Source organism: Micrasema longulum, unplaced genomic scaffold (assembly GCF_059751315.1).
Source record: "Micrasema longulum isolate JH-2025_06_02 unplaced genomic scaffold, ASM5975131v1 h1tg002359l, whole genome shotgun sequence".
Lineage (NCBI taxonomy): Eukaryota > Metazoa > Arthropoda > Insecta > Trichoptera > Brachycentridae > Micrasema > Micrasema longulum.
In genome coordinates, this window is record NW_028279509.1 from 23647 (window position 1) to 45502 (window position 21856).

General features: G+C 35.9%; 1 protein-coding gene and 1 long non-coding RNA gene across 2 annotated transcripts in view; one reads left to right on the top strand and one right to left on the bottom strand.

The window, feature by feature from the left end:
- LOC148272355 (poly [ADP-ribose] polymerase tankyrase-like) overlaps nucleotides 1-11200 on the top strand; it is a gene marked incomplete at its 5' end in the record, with an annotated part of 34239 nt that extends 23039 nt beyond the window's left edge. Inside the window, 6 exon segments of the mRNA XM_088240142.1 lie at nucleotides 1605-1759; nucleotides 2357-2508; nucleotides 3607-3817; nucleotides 7401-7527; nucleotides 8315-8471; nucleotides 11004-11200. Coding sequence (XP_088096268.1) covers nucleotides 1605-1759; nucleotides 2357-2508; nucleotides 3607-3817; nucleotides 7401-7527; nucleotides 8315-8471; nucleotides 11004-11072 — 871 coding nt within the window.
- Nucleotides 11201-11682: 482 nt separating this feature from the next.
- On the bottom strand, nucleotides 11683-19681 carry LOC148272356 (uncharacterized). The gene is made up of 2 exons (XR_015824861.1): nucleotides 18513-19681; nucleotides 11683-17984 (listed from the first exon to the last, which is right to left on the bottom strand). It is a non-coding gene; the product is annotated as an uncharacterized LOC148272356 (long non-coding RNA).
- Nucleotides 19682-21856: the final 2175 nt, after the last annotated feature.

Genomic DNA, 21856 nt, shown 5'->3' on the forward strand with positions numbered 1-21856 from the left:
TATACTAAATACATTGCTGAAAAATTGTAAGAACTGTCATGATTCATATTTACCAATGATTTAATCAAAAATATTTTGTATTTTTTAAAACGATACTGCAATGTGTTCTTTATTGAATTAAAAAAAATACATGCATAAATAATTGTATCTACCTTAAAAACACGAAAATAAAAATTTGTATTTGCATAAAATGCATACAACGATTTTTTCCCTTAATATTGGCAAATTTTATTGAAATGGTATCACTTTTTTTAGTATGGCACCACGAAATTTTAACTGTCATTTACATCGCGGACTGTTTCACACTTTTATGATAACTGTTCAAACTAACTCCTTTTTTCACATTATGTGTGTGTAACATCAAATAAAATTTGTATTGCCAATTTTTAAAACTTTCTGCATCGTAATTTTTTGATGTAAAGACTTTATTCTTCCTAAACATGCGTCAGCCGCATGTCACTGTTTAGTCAAATGTCAAAATTAGACACCTTAACAAAACGGTCAATTACACCGCATCTACTTTGAATTTAGTTTGAGACAACAATTTACGCATTTTTTTATTTACCTCGATTTTATTTATTTATTTATTAATTTACACGCCCTATGGGCTTTTACATATTTTAGAAATTACATTTAAGTGCAGCAGTGAAACATGAGTATGTAAATTTAGTTAAAACTAAAGATAACATAAGAAAAGCTAAAAGATACAATAATAAGTCACAATCAGGAAATGTACCAACATAGGTACCTATAGAAAATAGAAAATAGAAAAATATTTTTAAAAATTACATATGAAAACATACACGCATACAAATACATACATATAAGTTTATACATTATTATAGAGATACATGAGAAAAAAAAATAGTAAATAAAGAAAAATATTAAGAAATTTTACACAAATTAATTTATAACCTTTTGAATACTTAATCTATATTTATATAAAGACAGACAAAATATATCAACTTCACCATACTCGTTACCTAGCCGCTGGCCGCTGGTCGGTGTAGTCTAGGTATTGGTGAATTGTAATAATAATTGTGACTGCCGGGAGATTAAAAAAATAACGTTAGCTGCCGAGTATTTCGAAGAGGTACTTTCAAGCTGATAACACTAGTTAATTCCGGGACGTCCAATACGCCATTTGCTATTTTATATAAATTTAATAAGTCATTTATAATTCTTCTTTTACATAGAGTTGACATATTTAGTGTAGATAATAAATTATCATAATCAATATTTTCAGTGGGTATATTAAGTTTGTAATTGATGAATCTAAGGAATTTACGCGGCGGCGCGCGGCTCGTCTTTTGATAGATCGAATGAGTTATGAAAAAATTTCAACGTAAAACCGGGGCTATGAAAAACGTCAATTGGAGGAAAATTGAACGAGAATGTAGGGAAAAAATGGGACCTAAATATTCCTGTGTAAAAAGCGGGAAAAAGTAAAATTGAGGAATGTACAAACGAGGTTTTACCGTAGTCACTTTAGCTTAGTTAGAATGTTAGTTCAAGTATACAATTGTGAAGCGCCCTTGAGGTAATTTTTCACAAAAATGGCGCCACGTAAATCAGCCAAATATCATTTTAACTCCCGTCCTCAGGTTGGGGCTCGGCCAGCTCGGCGAGCTGCTGGAGCGGGAGCAGATCACGCTCGACATCCTGGGCGAGATGGGCCACGAGGACCTGAAGCAGGTGGGCGTGGCCGCGTATGGACACCGCCACCGGATCATGCGCGCCCTGCAGCATCCGACCGCAGGTACGCCCACCCTCGGTTGAATTGAAGAAATATGGGTGTTCAAATATAGGCATAGTGGTGAATGTTCCTCTTATACCTGGACTTCCATATTTTTTTCTCGTAAACATTCCGCATCTCTGTTGTAACATGTTAATCTTAATCTCTAAGGGATGATACCCAGTCTTTGTCTACAGACATTTGGAAAGACCCAAAATATTGTTGATTAAACGAACTGATACAAGAAGAAGTATTAAAAATTTTAAAAAATTCCAGGCGTTATAATGAAATAATTCAGTCAGAAGAATCTCACCCGCATTAATAAAGGATTCAGCTTTCGGTGACTATTTTCAACGAGTTGAAATTAACTAAAGTGGCCACTTAAACCGGCCAATCATAGGCCCCGTAAATGTCTAAACTTATATGTTCCCTTTTCTGAAATGTTTTTCATCTCTGTTGTAATATTGCCTAAGATCAGGTTCTCGAGTGCCGGGATTGCAAATATTCACGAGTTAAAAATATCATTCTGTCGTCTCCAACTGGGACAGCAGCTCCCCGCATCCTCGGGCGTATCGCGATATTTTCGGAGCTTGTTTTAAGTGTGTTTCCGTCTCGCCCTAGATTGGTACAGCGGCGCCGGCACCATGGTGGCAGAGCTGAGCCGCGAGGACCCCGAGTACCTCGCCGTGGAGGCCGAGATGCAGGCCTCGGTGCGAAATCACCGCGACTCGGGCCACGCCGGCGGCCTCTTCTCCCACTACAGCGTCCTCAGGGTGAGTGTCTCCCGCCTAGTCTAGAACCGTCCCCGGAGTGGTCTATATCGACCCCCGGGGTGGTATTCTGATTCTTTCCTATTTATTTTATTTTTTTACCTCGTAGTACGTTGGCGGGGCATTTCTTCCAACAGACCAATAAAATACGAGTGTTATTTAAATTTAAATTTATTTCAACAGAGAGGGAAAAAGTTTTCGAGGAGAAATTTGGAAGTCTAGGCATTTACAGGGCTTATGACCTGTCATTGGCTGGTTTAAGTAGCCACTTTACACACTCTGTTTTTCCTCTCCGTTGAAATAAATTTAAATATGAACAACTCCCTAGGGAGGAAATCCATTGGCTGGTTTAAGTGGCCACTTTACACACTCTCTTTTCCCTCTCTGTTGAAATAAATTTAAATATGAACAACTCCCTAGGGAGGAAATCCAGCCAGTCTGCAAGCATTTGGACATAATCAAACATTGTTATTTAAATTGTTTAAGTTTCAAAGCGTTTTCGATAGAAAGTAAATTAAAATAAAACAATTTAAGATACACAAATTTTTAACTTGGTTTGTGACCGATTAAATTTAAATGTAAAATATTAAGTGACTGATTTGGGGGTTTTTATTTTTTGCATGCGACTTTACAAACATCAAATTAATATGTACACGTAAAATCAAACATGATGATTTTCAACAATATTTAAAAGTCTAAATGTTCGCAGACTGGCTGGAGTTATACAGGAAGGGAATATGGAAGTCTAGGCATTTACAGGGCTCATGACCTGTCGTTGGCTGGTTTAAATTCCACCTTCGTGATAAAGATTTCAGCTCCTTTACTTCACAAAAGTCGACGAAATGTGGATGTTCAAACTTGGGCAGAATGGTGAATGTTACGCAGTGTGTAAAGTGGTCACTTGAACCATTCAACGACAGGCCGTAAGCCCTGTAAACGCCTAGACTTCCATATTCCCTTCTCAAATATTAAAATGATGATTTTCATTCAGAACATTATTGCGAGCTCAAGCATTAGCCGAAACACTTAAACACTTCAGATTGGATTTTATTAACAGTGTGGCCATTATATAATGATGTGTAATGAATGTGTTCCGCGCAGATCCAGAAGGTGCAGAACCGGCGCCTGTGGGCGCGCTACCGGCACCGGCGGCGCGAGATAGCCGAGGAAGCGCAGAGCGCGGCCGAGCTGGACGCGGGCGGCGCGGGCCGGCGCGACCCGGCCGCGGCGCACGAGCGCATGCTGTTCCACGGCTCGCCCTTCATCAACGCCATCGTGCAGAAGGGCTTCGACGAGCGCCACGCCTACCTTGGTGGGTACTGCCTCGCTGCCCCTAGCGATAGCTAGGGCCAGAATTACCGGACCCGCTAGGATACGGGCGTTAGATTTGCGAGCACCCCGACGTTTCACGATCACACGGAGACAATCGGCGGTGACTCCTCGGTGCGAAGTAGACTCGAGAGTGGCTCGATGATTCGGGGGCCGCATGAACTGAAGTATTTGTTTAACTTTTTGTACATAACGTTATTTGCACATTGGCGGGCTCATTGCCAAATGGCAATTTCTTCCAACCGGCCGAGAAAATAATAGTTTTATTTTTTTAAATTCAAGTTACAGAACATATTCAATAGAAAATAAAGATTAAAAAGCTAAAGATATATAAAAACAGAAATAAACGTATTTGTTTATAAATTACCTTAAATCAAAACTATTACTCGATGGGACAAAGGAAAAAAAGAGGAAAGGAGGAGAGATTAAGGAAGAGAAAGGAGATGTTTCTTCAGACGTGATTTAAACAGAGATAATGTAGTAACATCTCTGATGGTGGATGGGAGATGATTCCGCAGTGGAGCCGCGTGGAATTGTGGATGGGTATTAAGGGGATGCTTTGAAAATGACAACGAAGAGGTAAATCATGAACTGATGAGCGCTGACGGAGGTATATACGAGCGTTAGGACTATGGAGTACATTGAAAATGATACTCTCTCTCTCACACTATCTATTAAAACAATTAGTAACGAGAAAATGTTTAAAAAGGCTATAAAAAAATGGATAGTGGAGCTGGGTAGAAGTAAAATGGATTGTCTCATTCGCCCAAACCAATATTGAATCAACTGCTCCACAAGTGTATAGCTTAGGTTAGGTTTTTGTTATTTTCATTGTGCGTTTTGTAATATAAATAATATTGATGTACATATATACCTAGTTTTCAAAACAGTCTGAATATTTTGTTTATTAAGTTTGTCTTCTTTGTTTATTCTCTAATGTAAAAACATTTCAAAAAAGTATATTGTTAAGTGTCCTCGGCACGGGTAACCCCAGTGAGATATTTCATCCTACCCCAAAATTTTTAAATATTCACGCGTACACGAAAACATTTAAAAAATTTAATTCCGGGTTGGGCTGGAATTCCTCATTTAAAATCATAAATTCAAAAATATTTTTTATCACAAAATTAAAAAAAAAAAAAAACCTAAAACTGGTATTTTGAAAAACGTAAAAAAGGTTTATTGGGGGAATATTTGAATGAGAATGTATGGGAAAAAATGGGACCTAAACATTTCAGCGTAAAAAGTAGGAAAATGTAAAGTTTAGGAACGTAAAAACAAGGTTTTACTGTAATAGTGGCCGACCGAATCAGTGAAAATCGGCAGACTTTCAGTCATATTTAGTAGATCGGCAGATGGCTGCCAAAATCAGTAGGGTCGGCGACGCTGGTCAGGAGCCGCCCGTGGTCCCCATATTAGAGGTGTGTAGTTCGCGAACGACCCTGTCATACTGACAAGGTCAGAAACATTGAACCAGAGACATGTTTCTTTCGTCTCGGTCAGTTAGTTCGCGAACTAAATGGCTCTTTGTGTCATTTGGCTCTTTCATATCTTCGTGTCTTACGGATCTCTGCTCATTTCGTTCATTCATTGAACGAGATGGTGTCCTGTGGTTAGGAGGTAGACTAGATACCAGGGGCGAACCGTGTATAGAAGCGATTATACACAGCTTACCATTATATTTGACTAACCATAATAATGTTATATTGTAACTTTATTTACAGAAAAACAAATAAATAATTACTGTTTATTTTAAATCATTTCCACCGTTTGTATTTTTATCCTAATATAAATATAAATTTGAATAAAGCGCGCCTAGCGCCTGCGGTGAGCCAAGAAACTAGCCGATTATTCCAGCTTATTTTTCATACAAATAAGTATACTATATTTTGAATGTATTGACCCCAGTGCGGGTTTTTTCTCCTAGATTAAACTTGCAGATTACACAAATTATTTGAAGATTCTTGATTTAGAAAACAGTATTTCAAACATTATTCCTTAAGGACTATTTTTCTTTGAGATGGTACTTTTGACATAAGACCATAATTACTTTCATGCGTCATATTGCGGGACATATAGCGCTTCACGCGGCCGTTTTTAGCACTAGTAATTACTAGAACAATGCGGCCAGTTGACATTTCAATTGAATACCTAATATGGACTTTATTAATAGTGGAATTTTTTTATTTATTTTTTAATGAATTATATATTTAAGTAATGGATAATATATCTATATAATATAATATATCACGAAGTTACATCGTTTGAGTTGATTTCATGGATGAGAGTTGTTGTATCACACAGAACCACAGAAAAATATCAATTTATAGTATATATCACTTACATTATATTATGTACCTCCTATGTAGGTACAAACATATGATATTTTTTTGTGGCTTACCTGTAAATAAAATCACCATTCGCCACTGTTAGATACCTACATATACACTCTGTATCCATAGTAGGTACCTAAATGCCTAGACTGGCTGCTTTGTTCTCCTTTATCTCCCGCGCGTCGCACATGAAATTTAATTGACACTAATTATGAAATGTCACGATAAAAATGCTATTTTATGAATTACTATTTTATTTCATTAATGCCCTCTACTGTGAACGAGAGGTTAGTTTGTTCACTCGAGTTTATTGGATTATATATTTTTCTGTTCTATTTTGCTGTATAAATAATTATAGAAACAATTTTATTAATTCATTATAAAAACATTCATATTTTATAATTTTATTAGGCTGTGCCCGTGTTAAACCATAATAATTAACATTTAAAAAAAAGTCACTTAAAATGATGAAGTGATTAAAATATATCAATTTCAGAATAACAGTCCGATCGGACGATATAACATTAAAAAATAATTATAAATGAAACAATGTAAAAAATAACAACCTAATTGTGGAATAACTTATTAGGTCAGTTATCCATTTTGTGCTAGAGGCCGATTAATGTTTTTATTTTTTTTTTATTTATGTATATTTTTTTAATTTTCCTTAGTTTATTTCATAATATATATTAAAACTTCACACGTTATAAATATAAAAACCTAATTTTAAAAAATGTAAACCTCTAAGGGATTTTAAAAATTCATTCATAAATAAACCTAGCATGAAATATAACTTTCGATAATATATAATACAACGTTTTTTTTGTAAATAAAATAATTTATCTGTTTTCTACAGGTTTGTGATATTATAATATCTAAAGAACAATATTATCAAATCTATAAAGAAAATCATGCTGACAAACCAGCCAAAGGTTTAGAATGATTTGTTTTATTCACCGCTCGTACGCGTTTGGCTCGAGCGAATGAAAGAACGAAACGAACTAGAGACACGAAAGATATGGAGACACAAATGACACGATGATGCGAAAGATGCGGAGATATGATGACCTAAATATTTAAAAGATACATTGGTTCAATTGAACTACTTAAAAGGTTCGGTCACTTTGGTGATGCAGATCAAGTGACACGTGTCCTCTCGGTGACAGGGTCTTACCCACGTCTAATCCATGTTGACGTATCTACGTTTCACAATGCTGTATTCGTTGTTTCCAGGAGGCATGTTTGGCGCAGGAATATACTTTGCCGAGCACTCGTCCAAGAGCAACCAGTACGTGTACGGCATAGGCGGGGGGACGGGGTGTCCCGCGCACAAGGACCGCAGCTGCTACACGTGCCACAGGTGACCTATCCAACGTATCGAGTGTTCAGCGAAGAGGAAGCTCAATGCTACCGGAAATCGGTCCACTCTCTTCCAATGATATAAGTCCTAGTGCTTTTAATCTGCCGTGTAGGGGGGCGTCCTTATGAGTGATTTGGGGAGAGCGAATTGGTGATGAACGAAAGTGAATCAAAAGTGATGGTATTTGAAAGGGGAAGTGAGGTTACTGACTGCATAATAAATGTAAACAACGAATGTCTCGAACAAGTAGAAGAGTTTGTGTACCAGGGAAGCATGTTTTCAAGAGATGGAAGAGTTGCCCGCCACATACCGCACACCGCATCTGAGGACACAAGTCTCCTTGGCGGTGCCCACATACACGGAAAATTTGCTCGTTGTCAAACGAGAAAACCTGCCCGAAAGAGCTCTCTGAAATCTGGTAGCCTTAGCATCTTTGTGCTGAAAGAAAGTAATCCAGAAGTTCATAATATGTACTTCATTGGATTGAGAAGAGAGGGAAGTGAATTCTTCACTGACTGGGATTAAATTGATTGGACATGATCAATTCGCCGAAATGATTACAAAACTTTTTAAAAGCCTTGAAATTCTTTTTTTTTTTTTTCCTCTTTGAATGTGGAAGGAGCTATAAATGTATGCCAGGATAGACGTGTTTGGCGTCCATTCTCTCTGCCTAACCCCTCGTAGGGAAGTTTTAAGGGAAGAAATATCCAAGAAATTTTAAATTTGTGCGGACGATGGTCCCGACATTAATGATAATATCGGGACTGACGAGGTTGACGCGTTGCAGACAGCTGCTGCTGTGCCGCGTGTGCCTGGGGCGCTCCTTCGTGCTGCTGAGCGCCATGAAGATGGCCCACGCGCCCCCCGGCCACCACTCCGTGGCGGGCCGCCCCTCCCCCGGCGGCCTGTCCTTCCCCGAGTACGTGGTGTACCGCGGCGAGCAGGTAATACTCATTACAACTCGGAGACCTTTCTAATCTCAACAATACCCAGGATTCACGCCTCGATTTCTCACTACAGGATATTCGAATCGGAATCATTTTTGACTTAAAACATAGCTAAATCTGCATTCTATGGACATCAGTCAGAGTATAACTCTACAATATGGACTCCTCACTCCTTACTACAACTGGCACCAAAATTCTCTTGAAAAAGTCCAAAAAAATTCTTACGGTATATAAATTTTAAACTTAGAATCAGTCATGAATTTTTAAATTATGATTTTTCACTAAAAACATTAAATTTGTCAAAACGATAGAAGAAAAATTATAGACCTTTTAAATTTATTCAAAATTGTAAATTCAATATGGGATTGCCCTGAACTGTTATCTCTCATCAACTTCAGGGTGCCTGGAAGAATGACTAGACAGGTGCCACCGTTTTGTAGCAACAATTCACGGACAGTGTATACTTGTAATGCCATATTAAACAGACTTCATGAACTCGGCAATAGTTATTCCCACGTATGTGATATATTTAGTGTAGGGTATTGTTCCTATAGAACAAACCTTTTGAACTTTTTCAAAGATGGAGAATGGTAATTATATTTATTTATTCATGCATTTCATAAAATATACAGTTTTTTGTTCACTTTGCCCAGCTGTATGAAACAGTACTTATGATTTTCTTGTTGTATTACTGTAGAATGTTTTATTATTTAAACTTTCTACTGAATATGCTGTATAATTTTTAGGTTAATTTTTAAAATATAAATCTTGTATAATTTTTAGTTTAATTTTTTTTTTATAAATCTTGGGTATAAAGAAATTCATGTTTTAAAAAAATAAATAATGATACGCCAAATATGTTAATATTATAAATGTTTGTGAAAGGCAGATTTGCCGTTTATGTTAATAAAATAAAATAAATAATTAAATTAAATCTGTCTGTTAAATAATAATTATTATTAATTTATTTTATTTATTTATTTATTTTATTAACGGACATTGTCCATGTATACAATTTATACGGTTTAAATATTACAATAAAAGAATACTTTATAACATTTTAAAAAAAAGAAAAGAAGCATTGACGAACATAAGGGACATTGAGACAAGATCTGGACTATTTATTTAGTGCTCGTTTAAATCCTCGTAAACTTAAACCATAAAGTCCAGATCTTGTCTCGAGTTAACAATACGACAAAGACGGGTCATTGGAGAATTAAGGCCATAGTTTGTTCTACGCTGATCGATGAACAGTACTTCATTGTTTCTCAATCTACGAGTCGGAATATTGAATTTTACTTGTCCCAGTAATGATGGAACAGCGATTATACCGTTTAGTATGCCGAACATATATATGGAGTCAATATTAGTTCTACGTTTTTGTAGACTAGAAATATTGAACATTGACTCTATTTCAGCATAAGAATAATTATCTCTCTCTAGTCCGAGCATCCACGCTATTTTTCGAAGCAAGCGATGTTGGACTGATTCAATGTGATTAACGCGATTGACATAGAATGGAGACCAGACCACATTAATAATAATACACCAGCAAGTGTACATGGCTATTAAACATTATACATTGCTGTGTGCATCTAGTTAACATTAGCTGAACTAGCACCAATCACTTTCTCGGGAAGGCCATTCCATTTCTCCACAACTCGGTTGGTCAGTGGTCAGGAAGTTCTTCCCGGGGTCGGATGAGAAGGATGCAGTGTTCAGTTTCAATGGATGACCTCTGAGATGGCGGTTTTCATTCATGGTGAACATTGATTTCAACTCGGGCACATTACATTGCTCAGTTAAGATCAAGTCACACAAGTGCCTGCGCTCCCACAGTGAACTTAACCCGAGCTCCCTTAAGCGGTCCTCGTATGATTAATTTCTTAGAGAAACTACCATTTAGTTGCTCTTTTCTGGACTTTCTCCGACAACTCTGTCTTTTTTAAATCTTGTTTTAAGTAAAATGAATCAATGGGACTGATAATCTTCGTCATCGACTGTGATTAGTTGATATGTATTTGTTTTTTTAAAAATATTTTTATTTCATATTCATTTAGACTTAAATATCTTTATATATATAATTCTTCTGTACGTGCGATGTCACTGAACTTCTCCTAAACGGCTTAATCGATTTACCTGCGGTTTTCAGCGAAATGTAGATCTTTATGCGTGTTTGTTGATATTAAAATTTTCAATTGAATCTATAATTTGCAATGGTGATTGGATTAAAAAAAACCTTTCTCTTATATAACGAGTAACGCTTCTAACAAGCAAATTCAGTCGGTCCCATCTTCCTCGTCATTCCACTGTACTAATTATTAAAATTACAGTTTACAAGAACTGACTGAGAATAAGCAGATGAGAACCTGTGACGTCACATGCGGAGTAATTTCAGAATTACAAAACCTTAAAAAATCATAGCGCCGATAATACGATACATAAAAATTTAAAAAAATTATTCTTAGGTTTTTGTAGTCTATCAACGAATAAAAAAAAATCTGAACTTCTTCATCGTGTTTGTTTCAGGCTTACCCGGAATACCTCCTCACGTACCAGATCGTCCGCCCCGAGGAAGGCGGCGAGAGGCCCGCGTGAGACCGGCTCGCGCGCCCGCTCCGCGTGCCCCCCGCTCCGCACACCCCGCACCCCGCCGCGCACGTCCCGCCCCACCGGCCGCACTCGGCGCCCGCGCGGCACCCCCGCGCCGCCCGGCCCGCCGCGGGCGCGCGCGCGCCGGGCAGCCGCTCGCTGCCGAGCACGCCCGCGGCGCTCGCCGCCCGCCCGCTCGCGCCCTCCGCGCGCTCGTGCGCGACGCTGCCGACCCGCGGGGCCGACCCGCGGCCGCGCGCCCCGATGCCGCGGTCCGCGTCCGCCGCGGGGCGAATGTACGCCGTTCCCGCGCCCGACGGCTCGCTGCCGAGCCGCGTCGCGGATTTCGGGAAGCACAGGGCCGTGCAACTGGCCAAACGGCTGTTTCTCTGCAAAACCAGACGGAAATTGGTCGACGGAAATTGACGCATTCTTTAATTCTTTTACTTGGGGGATTTCAAAAGATACGCGAGAAAAATCTATTTAGACTGAAGTTTTTTTGATAGATTGGGTTTTTGTACTGCCATTTTTTAGCAAGAACTGCATTTTCATTATAATAATAAAAATACACACATAGTTTTAAGACACTTTTATTTATAATTTTTTACCTGCGACCGGGTTTTGTCGTGACCGACATCGTCGACTGGTGGAAGACTATTCTAGGTTTTTTTTATACACAACAGGTCAGGGGGACCCAATTACAGTGGCGAATTACAGCACAGACCGCCCAGGCTCGAGAAAAATCGTTTTTGATTTTTGTGCTCTCACTGGGAACCTTATTTATTTATTTATTTAACACTTTACATAAATATCAGGGCGGGCATATTGCCTTAAGGCAATTTCTTCCTACCCACCCACACCGTTCAGTTTGAGAAAATTACAAGTACATGGACATATTCCAGGTAATTATGTTGAATCTTGTAGTTTCTTTTTTTTTTTTTTGTATGCATTCTTGATAAACAAAACATGCTTTGAAATTTCCAAAACATTGATAATGAGGAATTCCAGCCCAACTAAATTTTATTAATTAAGTAAGGTTCTCCAATCCGTGGCATGTATCAACTTTTCTGACTCCTTACGACCAATGTCACGAAAGAGCGAGGTCAACACCTTCCGTAACTTGACAACACTCCCGTCTTTCCACGATTCTGGCAAAAGGTTATGGACCTTTTTTCCTACGTTATAGTGTTGTCTCGATGCCAGAACAGTGTTGACTGTCTCTCTTTATCTGTGTAACCACTACGCTTTAAGAAAAACGCAGTCAACATTTTGGAACAGGATTACTGGCACTCTGCCGGCCGTGCACGGCCTTACATTTTTGGCTCTCCTAAATACAATTTTGCGAATATCGAAGTGTTTTTGTGCCAAATTGTTCTCAAAAGATTGTATTAACCGATTATGTCAAAAACCAAATATTTTAAATATTTTTTTGAAATTTCAAACCTTACTTTGAACTTAGTTTGAGACAGCAATTTACACTTTTTTTTTATTTACCTTGATTTTATTCGCCATTGTGGGCGAACGCGGCGGCGCGCGGCTCGGCGTCTTTTGACAGATCGAACGAGTTTCGAAAATTTTTCAACGTAAAATCGGGGCTATGAAAAACTTTAATTGAATGAGAATGTGCGTAAAAAAATGGGAACTAAACATTTGGGCGTAAAACTCGAAAAACGTAAAATTGAGGAACGTAAAAACGAGGTTTTACTCCAATAAAAACCGATGTAAAATATGTAATTTTATGAAGTTGTATAATAAAAATGTATTTGAGTTATGTGCGTGTTAATTTTATGAAAACTATAACAGGGGCCGCCGGTTGGCAGTTCCTTCGAAAGCCATGTCCCCGGACCGTGGGTAATTGAGCGAGTCTCTGAAAGCAAATTTCCCGGCAGCCAATTGACAGACGATGTCCTTCGCAATGAAACCGATCACTGGTAAAAAAATTAAGTATGTTTATTATTATAATTAAAGTCTTTTCTGCATCTTAAATTGTTTCAATGGATGAGATTTTGAAAAAAAATCTCGTTAATGCTTTTCACAAGAAAACATTTTAAAAAAATTATCGATTTTTTACACGTGCTAATTTTGAAACTAACCCTCGGAGGATTTAGAAGATTAATAAAGCGCAAAAATGACATGTGATTGCATTTTTAATTTGCTTTCTTAAATTCTACTGACTAGTGCCAGAAACCGAACAATGTTAATTATATTTGTAATTTAATCGGTGTCTTTTTTTTACGTGACATTCCCGCGTTTCTCCGTCTTTAACTTTAACTGTAACGTGGACCGGAACGGGAGCAGGGAAAAAATATGCAGCAACAGCGGCTCTAGAGAGATACTTTTTATCCCCCGGTTTGGTTCAGTTCAAACTTAGAGATTTACTGGGTAATGGAAAGGCCGCGAAATCTCTAATTGAAAAGCATCTCTCTAGAGCTATTGTTGCTTCATTCGAATATTATTTTCATCCTAATTAATTTAGTTATTGAATGCGTTCGATTATTTTCATTCGAACTAATTTAGTAATCGAATTTATTCGATTCATTTGAATGAATCATCTTCAATGAAAAGCACCTCTCTAGAGCTATTGTTGCTTCATTAGAATGAATGTAGTGATTGAATGCATTTGATTATTTTCATTCAAATCAATTATCTCGAATGAAAAGCATCTATCTAGAGTTAATGTTGCCTCATTCGAATGAATTTAGTAATCGAATGCATTCCATTAGTTTCAATCGAATGAATTTAGTAATCGAACGCATTTAATTATTTTCATTCAAACAAATTTAGTTATCGATTTTTATTCAATTAATTTGAATGAATCATATCTAGTGAAAATCATATATCTAGAGTTACTGTTGCCTCATTCGAATGAATTTAGTAATCGAATGCATTCCATTAGTTTCAATCGAATGAATTTGGTAATCGAATGCATGTTATTATTTTCATTCGAACAAATTTAGTAATCGATTTTTATTCGATTAATTTGAATGTATCATCTCTAGTGAAAATCATATATATCTAGAGTTACTGTTGCCTCATTCGAATAAATTTATTCTTTGAATGCATTAGATTATTTTCATTCAAATTAATCATCTCTTTTGAAAAGCATCTCTCCAGAGCTATTGCTGCTTCATTCGAATATTATTTTCATTCTAATTAATTTAGTAATCGAATGCGTTAGATTGTTTTCATTCGAATGAATTTAGTAATCGAATTTATTCGATTCATTTGAATGAATCATCTCCAATGAAAAGCATCTCTCTAGAGCTATTGTTGCTTCATTCGAATGAATTTAGTGATTGAATGCATTCGATTATTTTCATTCAAATGAATCATCTCGAATGAAAAGCGTCTATCTAGAGTTACAGTTGCCTCATTCGAATGAATTTAGTGATTGAATGCATTCGAATAAATCATCGCTAATGATAAGCATCTCTCTAAAACAACTGTTGCCTCATCCGAATGAATTTAGTAATCGGATGCATTCCATTTTTTTCATTAGAATTTATTCAGTAATAGAATGCATTCGAAAATTTTCATTCTAACGAATTAAGTAATCAAATTTATTTGATTCGTTTGAACGAATCATCTCTAATGAAAATCATATCTCTAAAACTACTGTTGCCTCACTCAAATAAATTAAGTAATCGAATGTATTCGATTCATTTGAATGAATCGTCTCTAGTGAAAAGCATCTCTCTAGAGCTATTGTTGCTTCATTCGAATGAATTAAGTGTTCAGTGTAGTTTCAATGAGGAAGTTCAGTGTTTTTTTTTGAATTTTTTATTTGTTAATAGACTGTTAAACTAAATCAAAAAAATTTTTTTTTAATTTTTATATATCGTATTATCGGCGCTACGATTTTTCAAAGTTTTGTATTTCTGAAATAACTCCGCGTGTAACGTCAGAGGTTCATTTCCGCTTATTCTCATTCAGTTCTTCCTATTGGTCCAGAAGCGACAAGCAGACCGGAAATCTTCCATAGCTCTCAGATCATAGGTTGATTCACATGAACCAGTGACGTCATTTAAAGTAGTGCGTTTTTATCAAAGTATTTTTTATTATTTTTTCTGTACATTTTCAAGAAACTTTGTAGTACAATTTAATGCTCTAATTTTTACCCCGCGTAAGAAAACATTTTTTGTATCCAATTTCCCGTAGGGCTGAAGTTCCTCATTATTTTCATTCAAATGAATTATCCCTTATGAAAAGCATCTTTCTAGAGTTACTCTTGCCTCATTCGAATGAATTTATTCATTGAATGCATCATATTATCTTCATTCAAATTAATCATCTCTGATGAAAAGCATCTCTTTAGAGCTTCTGTTGCCTCACATTATTCCCCCGCTCTGGGCGAATCCCCATTGCTGTCCACAATACGCGACCTCATGGTGCCCGAGGAGTCTCGACAAAATCAAACACAGAGAATCGCCGGAATGTCAAAGACGCCTACTGATTATAGATATCATTAATGTGATATGTATCCTTCGTACTCTGCCTAGTAAAAACTGATTTGATTTCCCCAAAAGCGCATGAAGTACGTACTTGGATAAAATCTATGTTGACGATGAATCGGGGGATCCAATCTGTGACTATTCTAAGCGTTTATTCGCTGTCAAAATGCACTTATTTATAATGATCTCGTTTTAACATTAACTTGAATATGAATTTATTTTCTGTGTAGATAAATTAATTTAATTATTGTTCTAATGCTACCCTATTGTATTGAAAAATGTTAGCCTGGGCACCGACAGCGCCTCTTGCGGCAAAATTTGCTTTAAGCGGCCACAAGAGACTCTTCAAAGTAAGCCAAACTTTCATTTTATTTTTTTTATTTCATTAAGTAATTCAACAAAGATACACACTAGAAAACATACAATTTGAAAGCATTCGTAGATACAATTTGACATGCATATATGAATACCAGAAACTTAAAAGGCTCTATGTGCCATGGACAAAAAAGGAAAGCAGACGGGAAATTAAAAATACACATAATAATTCAAAGAAAACATTATTTTATTTTTATGCCAAATCAACAAAAGAGCATATTTTAATGTAGTTTAGTAAAAAATATATAAAAAAGACATATTAAACTAAGTATAAAATCAAAAAAACAAATAATTTAAAAGAAAGTCTCATGTACCGTTGTTAGTTTCTTTTAAAAGGGCCAAAGTGCCCTGCTCTCTAAAGCAATAAAGGTGTTAGTGCCTTAGTGAGAATAAAGAAATAGGTACATCCACTGTTTCATCTATCTATAATAGTGATGTGACGACGATGAAAATTCCCATGGTATTTATAATTCAGTATAATTACTATTTAGCACCCAACATCGTGTATATCTAAAATTCTATTATAAAACTGTTTATGTTCTTCCGTGTGCAAGTAAGGTATTAGATTTTTGAGATCTTTTTTCTTATCTTCTGTTATTTTGCTCTTGCAATTCAGCATGGGTAAGAAATAATTATCTAAATCCGATAACTTTTTGTTCTTCTTCAATAATCTTACAATTTTCCAGGGCTCCATAGAGTTGTGGGTCTCTTTCATTTTGACAACGAAAGGATTATCACTTACGAATTTCAAGCGATGAGCCTTCGATATCTGCATTGTGGTAGTATTCAAAAATGTTTCGGCAGCCAATTTAAAATCCATGAAATCATGTGATGTCATTGAAATAACATTAAAAGGCTGCTTGTCACGAGTATTTTTCATCATATCAACAAGATCTGCAGGAACAATGGAATGTGTTACTCGTTTCCTTTTTTCGATTAAAGCAAAGTCCCTGTCGCAGCTAAGGAATGAATGCCCGCTCATTAAAAATTTATGCTCTATCGATGTAAAAACTTTTTTATACACAAGATATGCCCATAAAAATATCATCATTTTATTTTTATTTTGTCCACTACAATTGTCACTCCACATGATGAGATTCTCCTTTCTTATAAAATTATTAGAAAACATTTTGTAAATGCAGGATGCTATCGCATTTCCCCCTCTTCCTGTAATAGCTTCATGCCACATAAGCATATACCCATCACCGGTATTTTCGATATGCACACCCAAATTGAAATTTGATAATTGTCGCGAATAGTACATGGGCCCATGAGTTAAAGTTGGTGTCAGCAAAACTTGTTGCAAGTCCATGGCGGCAGTGCATATATTACTACTCGGCATCTGTGATTTTTTTATATCAAGTGACATCTGTTTTGTTGCTTTTTCTGCTTTTCGATGGTGTAATTCAAGTTGATTCTTCAGTATTGTTTTATTAGATGGATCGGCATTTATTTTAGCAACATAGAGGTCGCACGTTGCACATGTATCAGTTCGTTTCTGGCCAAATTTTAAATTCGGAAACTCCTTTCCAAAAATTTTAGAGTAGAACTTATATGTGACTTTTGACTCCGGAAAAGATATCTTAAATGCTTTAAACAAACGATGTATATTTAAATCTGGACTTAAGTATTCTTTCTCTGATCTCGCTCGACCATAATGACTTACAAGTCTGGGAAACATATTTACATGTTGTTTAATTTCATCCTCATCTTCGTCTGAATATTTTCGTTTTTTCTTATTGATGTTTCCTCTTGATTCCAAGTAGGTTGTATGTCCTTGTTTCTTTTTATCGAGTAGTACTTGAATCTTTTTTGGAGAAAGGGAAAAAATGTTCATGAACGTTGCTTTGCACACACCGACAACATTTCCCTTGCCATCTGGAAGCATATAATATGCGGTGCATTGTTGCCTACTTAGAGCAGGAGATTCATAGGTTCCATGCCTTCTTCTTTTAATTTCTGTCAAATGGATTAATCCCATCAGAAAAGAAGATTGCTTTTCATTGTTTTTTAACGCATAGAATTCCGTGAACAATGACATCTTTTGTTCGAAAGGTATTTCTTTGCAGTTATAGCTGCATTTGCAGATACACTAAAATAAAAAATGAAGTGAATGAAAGCAACATAGATAATATAGGTACGCAACCGTGGGCGTATCTTAGGGACTTAGGGTCAATATCTATCACTCAGTAGAAACTAAACTAGAGGAACTAAATGTGGTGGAGTGTAATAATGATATAGTAATTTCTCCCGGTTGCAATCATTAGGGCGTAACTTATTTTCTGATATGCCGTTAACATAGTTATTTACACATTAATAATAATATTTACGAAAATATCCATGAAAATATAATTATTAAGGTTTAATTATCTTTAAACGAATTTATAATAAAAAATATATTTTTAAATTCTTTTTTTTGCTCTCCTAAAAACAAGTAAAAATAAAGTTTCACCCAAATACCTCTGACCGGGAGATTTAAAAAATTGAATTCAATACAAATACTCCATTTAAACTATGTCATGGTTGGCAGAAAATTACAGGTTGGCACATCCCTAGCGCATGATGAGTGACATTTTATCTAGTAGAGACAACCGGTGAAGATTTAAAACAATGTACAAACCTCTTGATTTGGGGGTCGTTTTGCAGGAATCAACTTTCTATTGGATGTAAAATATTCTTGTCCAGAATCTTTTAGCTTCTTTCGGGCCACTTGGGCACTTTTTTCCCCCTTTTTACGTCTTTTAACGCCACCACTATTCACAGAGACCGGTTCATTGTCAACCATTTTGATACAAATAGCATATGACTGGCGATGGCACTTAACACCTTTTAAAGGAAAACAGATGTTGGTACTTACAACCAACGCCATCTTTAGAATTTTTTATAAAATATTATTTGTACTACAATGGCATTTATACCCTTCTGTAGGACATTGGCCTTGGCACATACTATCCATTTCTTAAATAAAATCATTTTCGTTATTTATGGCACTTACACCCTTTTAAGTTTCTGGTATTCATATGTATTCAATTATAGAATTACACAAAATAGATTTATATATTAAGATGTAATACATATATTTTAATATTTTTTTATACAGTATACAATGCAATAAAAAATAAGTTATACGTGTGTACTTTTTAAATAAGATTTATTCCTAAGAGATTATTCGCAAAAGCTGAGACAGTATCATGAAAAATGTCAATTTTATTTATTTTTTAATCAAAATTTGAAATGGCATAATCTGCCAGTCTAAAAGTAATTATATTTTAGTTACATAAAACTTTGAGGTATATTTTTCAACCGAAATACCTTTCAAAAATATTGTTTTTATCTAATTTATGTTTTTTTATTATTTTATTATTGCGCGGTTAAAAAAAACATTTGTTTTAAAATGGCAAAATCGTATGATTTCCTCATTTTGCGTTCGTTTTACCAGGCTACAGCCTTAATAGTGACACGACAGTTTGGCTGACCGTAGAGAATCTCCCGTGGCCCCTTTAGAGAAATTCTTCTGCCGGGGGGCGCTGCCGGTGCAGGGCCTCGGCAGAGGGGCATCCGTCTAGTGGGATGAGTGATGGAAACAGAAAAACCTGTCTGACTCTCTCTGTCTCATTCCTTGTATCTCGGCAGAAACCACGAAGGAATACACTTGTATAGACCAGTGGCTACTTTAACAGAATTCTACAGTAAATATGTATGTATTTAGCTTGTGATTGAACCTTATTTTGTTTCTGGAAAGGGTGAAATTATGTGATTATGAAATTAATAAATAATATATTTATGTAAAAATTATATCTTGTTTTATTTTAATATAATTAAATTATGAACGGCGCGCTAAGCACAGTAATCTATATCTCGATGGACTGAGTTACTACTGGGCCGATTTACGTGCGTTTTTATCAATATATTCTAATGCTCACTAATGAATTAAGCCGCAAAATATTTTTCAGTCTTCACTCACATAGAAGGTTGCAAAAATTCTAACCCATTAATACTAAATGCACTCTCGTACAAGCAGAGCGACTCGATAAACTTGAACGACTTCAGAATACATGTATAAGGTACATTTTTAGTCTAAAGAAATATGACCACATTTCTGATTATCGTAGGCAACTTAAATGGCTCAAAATTAGACAGCGGAGAGACTATCACTCCCTCTCACTTCTGTTCAGTGTACTTCATAGTCCTAACGCTCCTATATACCTCCGTCAGCGCCCATCAGTTCATGGTTTAACTCTTCGTTCTAATTCTCAAGGCACTCTCTTAATACCCATCCACAATTCCTCTTTCTTATCTAACTCATATAGTGTCCATGCGGCTCCACTGTGGAAACATCTGAATTGATGGGTCATCCGGCGCACAGTCCTGATTGGCAGCCAATGATTTTTTTCTTATTCCCGCGTATCAAAAATAAATTGCGAGGTTAATGTTTTTCGACGACTGAAGAAGCGGTTGATACGTTCAAATCACATGTTTTAGAAGTGTCACATGTACCTCAATCGGACTGGAAAAAGTGCTTCGAAAATAAGTTCAAACCCATGCAAAAGTGTATTGAACTTCAAGGAGAATATTTTGAAAAACAATAAAGCCATTTTTGATTATAAATACTTGTTTTTACTTGTCTCTCTCAAAACTTAAGTAGCCACTGTCTTCTGTATGCTGATGATGCCGTGCTTCTTGCTAGCAGCAATGAAGACCCGCAATGAGGAATTCCAGCCCAGCCCAACCCGGAATTAAATTTTAAAAATGTTTTCGTGTACACGTGAATATTTAAAAATTTTGGAGTAGGATGAAATATCTCAAAAACGCACGCAAAAATAAATAAAAAATTTAAAAAATAGTATTCTTTTTAAAATCGTAAATAATGACGTCACTCCTTATATCTACGTTTCCGGTTTCCGCTTTAAAGCCTCCGCACCTTGTAAGGAACGTTTTGACCATAGAAAAAAAAGAGTAGTATAATTTGACATTTCAACCGGAGATTATGTCAACTTTCTAGGTTTTTCTAAATCGAAACGTTCGAAAAAACAACCATAATATAGAAATGAGCAAATTACGATCAACTAAATGAAGTAATCAAAGCAATGTTCCGTAGATTCTTGACAGGTCAGTGAAAGTAAGAACGCCAACCGTTTCATGACGTCACTACTGAAAAGTGACACACTGATTACAGTCATTTGGCGCGGTATTTGATAAATGTAACTTTAAAAAATCATATCTTTGAAAATAACGCACAAAAAATATATATATTTTTACTTAGTTAAATTGTACACTAATAGAAAAAAACAATTAGAAAACCGTGGAATTCCTCATTCTTGGTAACAAAAGTCTACGATGTATGCAAGAAAGGCCATTTGCTAATGAATGTTGATGAATCCAAAGTGATGGTTTTTTAAAGGGACGAAAATATCATGTAACTATAGTCCTTAAAATAAAGCTTGATTAGAGTGACAGCTGTCAAACTAATTTCATTAATGATGGGAAATTACTGATCACTGATCACAAATCGATTTTATCAGTTATTTCATGAAATCATGAAACTCTGTTTCCGAAAATTGATATTAAAAACGCAAAAACAAGGCTATTATAGTGTGTTTAACACAACCATTCACCAAAAAATGAGACATTTATACTTTTTTCATGAACAACATCAAATGAATTACATTGATCAATTTGTCCCATCTCTAACGCTTTTGCAAAATGATGTAACCTTGTAAGAACTTCGTTAAAATTAGGTTTATTTTAGTTTCAAAGCTGATTTTATACATTAATGTTGATTTTTATGTTTCAAGCATTGTATTAAAAAAGTAAATGAACACGCCAGATACAAATGATTTCTCGTGTGTCAATATAAATAACTCCTTTGACGTTACTACAAAGTTATGTCGTCAATTTTTCTGACAACTGTCATTCTAATCATTTTACATTTAAGGACTATAAATGTGAGATCAGTCGATCAGT